This window comes from Alligator sinensis, unplaced genomic scaffold (genome assembly GCF_000455745.1).
Source record: "Alligator sinensis unplaced genomic scaffold, ASM45574v1 scaffold221_1, whole genome shotgun sequence".
NCBI classification, from domain to species: Eukaryota; Metazoa; Chordata; order Crocodylia; family Alligatoridae; genus Alligator; species Alligator sinensis.
The window spans coordinates 2,305,788-2,314,479 of record NW_005841948.1 but is presented as its reverse complement, the minus strand read 5'-3'; the positions used below and the strand labels follow the sequence as shown (position 1 = coordinate 2,314,479).

Here is an 8,692-nt window from a genome sequence, read left to right as displayed (position 1 = left end):
TGTGCGCCGTGCTGCAGCAGGGAAAGCCTCGCGGGCCGCCCAGCGCCGGCACCGGAGCCCGGCCGGTTGCTCCCCGCAGCCCTGCAGCGGGCGCCCGGCGACACCCCGAGTCCGGTCCTGCACCCCGCACCGCTGGGCGCCGGCCGCGGGCTGCTGCGGGGCAGAGCCCTCGCCTTGCCCCGGGTCTTGAAGGCAGGGCCCGGCTGCCACGCGCCAGAGCACATGGGAGTTTCCTTCCTGCCTTTCGGGGACTGGGTGCGGGGCGATGCGGGCTCTCCTTTTGATGTCCTCGGTTTCACAGTTTGAAACTCACGTCAGTCTCCAGCTCATGACATCAGCAAAGGGATCGAGAGTCCGGGCGGCGCCGGGAGAGCGCGGTCCCGCGCCTGCAAGGTGTGAGGGTGGGTCGTGGGTCCTCTGGGATCCTCCTCTGGGTTTCGGGACAGAGAGCACAAGGGACAACCCGGGCCGGGGGGGGTCACGAAGTCGGAATAGCCCTGCAATATTTGAATTCTTAAGGCACAAAGCAGCTGTCACGGGGGGCTGTCATAGCCCGGCAGCAATTGCAGACTCGCAGCGCTTGCTGTCTCCAGCCCATTAGACATGCCTACCGGTGCCTGCAAAGGCATTTCTTGTCTGGGAACTATTTAGAAAACATGAAGAAAAAGATACTGTCTTAAGTAAAAATAAAGGAAATCCGCTTCGAGCCCCCAGAGTAGAAACAAGAACGTTAAAAATTAACAGCGGAAACAGGAAACACTTCTCTCTGCATAAACAGCGTCTCGCAATTTCACAGTGTGAACTTTGGGAGGGCGGGAGATGTTTGCAGGGAGTTAGGCTCTCAAACCCTGGCCCGGGACCTGCCGCCAAACGTGCCTCTTGCTTCTCTCGGCCCCTGCCCTGGGCAGGCAGAAAGCCCGAGCCCTGCCGTACTTGCAGATCCAGGAGCGCCCGATCTCCGAGCAGCAGTGTGGTGGTTAAGGTCGGAACTGCAAGAGTCCACGCGGGAGGGGAGCCGAAGAACTCGTCTGTGAGCTTCGGAAGGTAACAACGCAGCGGTGTGACCGGAGGATACCAACGGTGCATTCAAGATCGGTGGTAGCAGGCAGACTCGGCAGCAAGCCGTGGACCTGCAAGAAGCCATTCTCTCCAAGCTTTGCCTAAATCTCGGTCTTTGAAAGTCTTGGAATGATTCGCTTGTGCTGATCACTAGAAATTCCTGGCGAAAGAAATACGTCGTGGGGTAGATGGTATGCGGAAAGGAATGACAGAAGATACATCACTGGCAGCTGCGGGGGGAAAAGGAAGATGTCCCCATTTTACCTTGAAGTTTGTCTGTCGCTCTGTCTTTGAATTTTAAACAACAGAGTCTCAATGGCTCATTCATTGCTAAAGAGCCGAAGAAAAGCTTCTTTGAACCAAGTCCTCTAAAAACGATCGCCGTCTTTTTCCCGGCCCCTTGGCACGGGAATGAAAGAAGCTTCTTGCTAATATCCATCCTCTTGCACAACAGTAAAGGCTCCTTGTAGTTTGTCTTGGACCTGCTCTACGTTGATACTGGTATTGGCCTATTGAAAGATAATTAAATGGTTGCTCTAAGCTATGCCTCTCGCGTGAGAAGAGTGAACGCTGCCTGTCACACACACACCCGCACCCCTCAACATTGTCAAAACCGTGGATCAAGAGAACAGTTCATTCCCAAGCTACATTCTGCATGGACACAACAGAAAGCCTGGAGCCGCCGGCAGCTGAACTAAAAATGAGTATTAGACCAACGGACAATGAAAACGGCTATTCCCAGGGACACCAAATTAGCCTGCCCAAAATTTTGCCCGTGGACAAGACAGCTTGGGTTGTAAACATGATTACACCGCAAATACAGTTTTATGGAGCACGTAATTGCCATCTTTCCCTGATAGAGAACTAATCTTTAAGAAATCTGAGTACACGAAGCTCCTTGCTGTATGACTAAGTAAACTTCTATTGCGCCTTCACAGGCAATAAAGAGTCATTTAAAGATCTACCTACAGCTCTCCTCAAGCCTATGTACAAAGAAAAACCTTTGGAAACCAGGAGGATGATTTAGCACCTCTGCCCGTTGAACACCAAGATTCTATCTTGGATTATTTTCTCCAAATAAAGTCATTATTTCCCCCCCGCCACAATACCATCTGCACGTGGCAAAACGGTTTCTAGAGAAGAACAAACATCTGGAAGAACTCTATACCCGTGTAAGCCCGATGTTTCGAGGTGGTTATCTTACTTAGACGGACAGGGTGAAGGGAAGTCGAATGTACTGCAGCAATTTAATAAATCTTGAAAGTAACTATCCAACTCACATTTCGTTGCACTGATCCTTCACCCAAACGTCGTAAATATCAATATTAGCTGTTTTTATTGCAGCATTTGACATTATTGATCTAGTTCCAAAATAAACAAGCTTAGTTTGATTAATGTGCAATCTCGTGCTCTAGGTTCAATGTTAGCCTTTGTGCGAATTAATTCATATTTTATGTAGTGCAGGGAATCATGCCAAAATACACAGTTCAGTCGCATGGAGACTTATCTTTACGTTTTAAAAAATATTTTCTTCCATTAAAGTTTTTAAGAAGTAATCCAGAGAAGGAGAGACAGAATCTTGTACTTGCCACCATATAGTTACATTCTTTTCACCACCACTATTTTCTGTGGGCAAGGCTTTGACAGAAATGAAGGAAAACAATTGCTCTTTATAAAAATTAGAGACTACCCAGCTTTTTAATTCCCAAGACCTATTCAAGATAAAACAAGTAAGGCACAATACTTGTTTAAGATATATGCATCTGAAATACATGGACATGCCATTGTGTGTTAATTTCAGCCTGTAAGACCCACTGCTTACCCTTTATACCCACAAGCAGGATGTCCATGAGAGCAAACAAATTATTTGTCCTTTGATATCATAGGATCGACAAAGCTCATTTGCTATTTTTCAATTAAGTATCCCCTTTATTTGTTTATTTCTAGGATCAACTATAAATGAAAAGTTTTTCGTATATATAAAAGTGAACTTTTAACTGCTGAAATTGAACTGTACATGTTTACTACAGAAAAAATATCAACTCTTGTTTAACAAGACATTATACATCAATAAGCAACGACCTTGTGGAGGATTTGCAGTTATCTGATCTATAAAAACAAGCAGGACAAATAACAGCAATTTATATGCAAAAGTAATGATTTAATGACTATAAGCAAGACAAAGCAATAGAATTGTGCTTCTTTTGCAGACCGGAGACAATGAAATGTTTAACTACAATTTTCCCGTACAAACATGAAACAATATCCATATAGTATAAACACCCTTACAAATGTATAAATGATGGGTGATGAACACACACGAAGTTCGACCAAAGCAAACCACAAACTGAAAAGTGATTGGGGGCTGTTCATATTTTGTTGAAAGTGTTCTTTCTTTCTAGATAAAAAATAATACCTTTAGAAGCCTCTAATAAAATGCTCCTATTTGCAGGCCCTTAAAGAGGAGGCATTCTCCACAAATTATTGGAAATATTAAAGTACCTGTTATATTTAATGAAGTTAGTACAGTACCATATACATATATATTAAAACAAAATTTAGATAAAATGCCTTCATCCAGCGACTTGCTGGTTTCTTAAAATTTATACCAAATATTTTATGGCTTCTATAATGATTCCATGTGCTTTTAAAACACAATCCCATCACATCAAATAAGAAAAACTGTAATCAAACAGGTCAATTACCTTCGTGTCCCTTAGTTTTCTTCTTCACTTCAGTATTTAACCAAACAAATGACTATCCTTGTGTAAAAGTAAAAATATATCCCTTGAAACAAGACAAAGCCAGTAAAATCCTTCTAAGATTGCCAGATTAACTAGGACTAAATTTGCTCTCCCAATACTGTAGCTGTCACAGGAGAAGTGTCTTCTGCAGTATCAGCAAAGCTCAAACAGGAGGCATCTGCAAGGGTCGAACCAGTTTGGAAAGTTAACAACCATATCATGAGTGCATGAAACACAATATTTTCTTTATAGTATTTATAAATATATCATACAATACTGTTTCCTGTTATGTCATATACCAATATGGCATTGTACAATAAGCATAATGCCATCTGATTCTTACAAAAGCGAATCATTTAAACAAGTCAGTAAATAAAACGGTAGTACCCGCTTTTAGGCATACAGATTGTAAAACTGAAGTTTACGTTCCTTTTGATCGGTTCTGCGCAGCAACAGAGAAGTAAGGATGCAACATAAGAATCAAAATGGCTAATACGCAAAATTGTTATTCACAGTGACATGGCTACATATATGCATTGTTTTATGCATATCCTTTCCGTTTTGTTGAATTCCAAGATGAAAAAGCACTTGCTTTCTACAGGTTCACAAAACAGCATCATAACAATAACAATTGGAGAGAATGTAATGTAGGAGTTAGTCTGGATTAACAAACTATGTCCCAATGTTTATATCCACTTCTGGAGACTTCCGAGGCACTCGGAACACATCACAGTTGCTTGCTTCCCAGTCCTCTGGGGACAATTCTTTATGGAAAAATCTGTCATTTCAGATAACCCCCATATGAATGTCATTTAGTCCCTCTTTTATAGCCAAGGTCGGTGTCACTACAAAAGAAAGCGATTTGGACGATAGTCACAATAATTTGCATCTATAAAGCTGTAATGGCATGAAGAGATCTATATAAATCAGGGTTCTTTTTCGGGAGTCTCATTGAAGGTGTCAACCAGAGGAAGTTGCTGACGAGCCATTTATCGATGTTTTCCGTGCTCTGTTGGTTAAGGAGGGCTGATGGTTACTGCTGGGGCTGCTGCTGGTTCCATTCATAGTACTAGAGATATGAGGAAATTGAGGATGGGGAGACTGCACCGGAGTGCTGGGGCTAGGCAAACAGGAGGACGTGGAGGGGATGCCTCCTGCTGGGCTGCTTGCCTTGTCACTCCCAGAGTCACTTTCTAGTTCCCCGCTATTATTTAAGCCTTCTCTCTGGTGGCTGATCTTCATTCTTTTACAAGTAGGTCGAACTCGATACTTCAGAGGAAGAGGTCCATTCTGCACAGCAAAGAAAACACACTGTAAGCACTCTTTGAACCACGAAAGATTACAGCAGGAGAGGAGGTGGTACAGGAGCTATTTACCCTTCTCCAAGTATAAATGTAAGCAATGTCCATTAGCGTATAGTAGTCCTTCAAGGGCTCCTCTTCATACATCACATCGATCTATGTAAAACATTAATCTTTGGATTAATAAGTATCAGAAAAAAAAATAATTCAAAGCAGGCAGCTTTTCTTTAGAGTGAAAATGATCTGAAAGCAATATTGTCAGAGACTTAAAAATATTGATGCTAAAGCTGCAGTGCAAGGAAGAACTCTTCCTTGATGACAAACAAATATCAGAATTACTTTTTTTCTTTTAAATAATCTTTTCTGAAAAACAATTTCCTGATACCTCAATACTTGCAGAGGGCAGTACTAAATTTAAAGGAATACAACAGAAACAAAAAGCTTCTGTGAAACTTCAAAATATTTTCTTATGCCTACCAAAACTGCACCCTATGAATGCTTAGTTGTTATTCTCTGGGTCTGAGTTAAACACGTAATCAGAAAGGCACTTTAAAGAGAGTCAGCCAGCAGGGGAAGCTTAGCATAGGAGGACTGTTAAAAGGAAAAAAAAAGAAACCCCAAACTTCCCCATCCACCCAAGGTACCTGGAAAGTATTAGGTATATCCATTTTACTTCGGAGAAACTTTCTTAGATGCATCACTGTCATGGCTGCTGGGCAGCGTAAGTATCTTTTGTCATTCACCTAACAATATATTTGAAAAATGTCAGTCTATTTATTGACAACAAACAGGATTTTTTAAAATATTTATACCAATAGACTATTACAGTATGATGTAATATAGTGTGTACAATTGTAATAAATGATTAACTTCAGTTGGCAGATTCCTAGTTAGAATTCCTTATGAAGACAATCAGAAATAGGTGCTATGTACTCAAATTAAATATCTGGGAACAATCAATTATTTATAATTGTATACAGAAAGGTCCTAAAACAGACTATTCAAACTAATGACCTGTTTTTAAAAAATGAAATTAAAATATTTTTCTTTCTTCTAACAAATTATTCTTTACTTTTATTTCTTTAAAAAATGACCAAAAAAATCTCCAGAACTTAAGTTTCCTTTTTTAAAAAAAATATCAGCACAGTCTTCATTTTGTCTGCCAAAATTATGTCTGTCTACATCTACAAACCCATATTGTAAATCTCTGTTTAACACCTTTATATGCTACAAGGATTTTTATCTTGGTGGATATTAATACTTTATTCAGCTTGACCACCAACCTCTAAAAGAAATAATTGTTTCCTTCTGTCTACACTCTGCCTTAAGTAAAGAGAGGTTATTTACCTCTTCCTTTGATTTTTCTCTCTCTTTATTTCCTTTTCGTTCCAGTCTGGGGAAAAGGAATGAAACAATTAGAACAAATACTAAAAAGAGCTGTTAACATACAGATAAGGATAAAATTGCTCATAGAACTTGCCTATTCTGATCAAAGAACTCAATGGACAAGCTTATGATCTCGTCATCTGTTATAATTCTTTTGTCTTCATCAGCAACTTCTCCCCTGTCTTCATTAGAGCCATTGGCAGCTGCGCAGAAATTTCCACAATAATTTACATTTTGAAATTCAAATCAGAAAGAATGGGGATTCTCAGCAACAAGGGAAAACTTCAGTAACAAGGTTATGTATTGCTTTATTTAAGTTGCTATTATCATTTTTAAACATTAAGCTGAATCTACACCTTGGAATGGATTTATGGTTAAATAATTGTAAGTGACAGGAGATATTAAGGCATCTTTGCTTTTAAATAGAAGGTGAGGTGAACCTTAGTTTTATTAAAAGGTATAAACCAGAAGCTTTTACCATCAGCTGAGGGATGAGCAGCATAAAAATCCCTTCTTCTTTTCATTTCATCTGGATGGGAAAGCAGATTATTTGTTCATTTAGTTTATCTTTGTTACTATATGGGAAGAAAAAGCATAGTAGGTACATGTGACACTGCTTGATTTAACTACTCACTTTTGAAAAGGCCTGGTACTAGTTTGTACACAATATCTTGAAGAGTTTTATCTGACCTAAAAAACAAAATCCCAAAACATACATCTAAGCAGAGGTGTCAAGCCAAAGCTTCTCATTTACAATCAGTTCCGAAACAACGAGGAAAATTACACTACAAAAAATTAAATGCTATCTCCTAAAAAAAGATCTTGGGCTTTTTATTAAAATAGTCTACAGGATACATTATGAACTCATCTGTGATTTAGCTGATTGAACAAATGCTTGTTGCATTTCATTGACAGGATATTCCCAGAGGTTGGAAGGAGGCCTTTAAAAAAGTTGAACTACTAACTATCAGGGAGACATAAGATCACAAACCTAGCAATGGACTGCTAAAGGGAAGAGTATTTTCAAAAGAGTTTAACTTTTCCTTTTTTTCCTCCCATGTTGATGCTTGTGAGCTACGGGACCTATAGGAGACTGGATTGCAGTATGTCTGTGTCAAATGGAAAGTGGGAATGTAAAAGATTGTGACAGATAAAGATAAGGGGCGGAAAGCATTGCTCAGGAGGGGTCAGAGTATGCAAAACAGGCAAAAACGTCCTGCTTCGCAACCAATGAAGTCTTCTTTGTCTCCGGCGGTGCCAAGACCCCAAAGGGAACACATGGGCAAACTTTAGCTTGTAAACGGACAGGTCCTTTCATATTGAAATGGGCGGTAACGAGGTAACATCACGGACACTTAGGGCTTGCTCCCTGCTCTAAAGCAAAAGAAGAGATACCTGAGCATTTTATCCTACCTTATATTCAAAAGCGGCCGGGTTTTGTGAACTTGGACGTCACAAATAGGACAATACTTGCTTGTCTCCAAGTAACGCACGATACACGTCTTGCAGACTGCAAGCAAAACACGGGAAGCGTTTAGTAAGGGGCCGAGGTGATGCTCGCATCTGCAGCGGAGGTGGTGCGATTGTCTGAGCTATGCCCGCTCGTACATGGGCCATTGTCACAAGCGCGCTGCTTAAGCTAAACAAATACTCAAATTAGCTGCAATTTACATGAGAAGGAGGCGCCGGGAGCGTGTCTCCGTATGTCCCCGCTTTAACAAAGGCGGCAGAGCCGTGGCCGGAGAGCTCCGAGGCGTCCGGAGCGGCCCGGGGGACCCGCGGCCGGCGGGGGGGCGCGAGGCCGCGCGGTACTTACAGGAGTGCAGGCACTCTATGATGGTGGTGGCGTCAATGAAGTAGCCTCCGCAGAGCACGCACATGAGATGGGGGTTTAGCTCCGTGATTTTGATTCTGGTGGTTCGATGCATGTTTGCTTAAGACAAGGCGGCTCTGCAAGACACGCGCGCGCACACACGTTGGCTCCGTGTCCCAGGTGCGGAGATCCGGCGCTTCCCCGACCCAGGGAAGTCGCGTCTCCGCCCCCCGCCCTCGCCCCCGCCCCCGAAGTCGGGACGGGCGCAGCGAGCCGGGGGGGCTGGGGAGGAAGAGGCGGCCAACAGGAGAGCAGGGGCCTGTCCCTAGCGAGGGGCCCGCATCCCCGCCGCGGGGGCCCGGCCCCGGCCCGAGCTCTCCCTCCCCCGC

At 42.5% G+C, this 8,692-nt stretch overlaps 1 protein-coding gene across 1 annotated transcript in view; it reads right to left on the bottom strand.

Moving 5' to 3' along the window:
- Positions 1–3,199: 3,199 nt before the first annotated feature.
- BMI1 (BMI1 proto-oncogene, polycomb ring finger) overlaps positions 3,200–8,692 on the bottom strand; it is a 9,473-nt gene continuing 3,980 nt past the window's right edge. The window contains exons 2-10 of the mRNA XM_006020165.3: positions 8,307–8,440; positions 7,904–8,000; positions 7,125–7,180; positions 6,969–7,019; positions 6,585–6,693; positions 6,452–6,497; positions 5,749–5,847; positions 5,180–5,260; positions 3,200–5,093 (exon numbers count right to left, since the gene is read on the bottom strand). Of these exons, the coding sequence (XP_006020227.1) occupies positions 4,764–5,093; positions 5,180–5,260; positions 5,749–5,847; positions 6,452–6,497; positions 6,585–6,693; positions 6,969–7,019; positions 7,125–7,180; positions 7,904–8,000; positions 8,307–8,418 (981 nt within the window). The 5' untranslated portion in view covers positions 8,419–8,440 and the 3' untranslated portion in view covers positions 3,200–4,763. The remainder of the gene's footprint in view (positions 5,094–5,179; positions 5,261–5,748; positions 5,848–6,451; positions 6,498–6,584; positions 6,694–6,968; positions 7,020–7,124; positions 7,181–7,903; positions 8,001–8,306; positions 8,441–8,692) is intronic.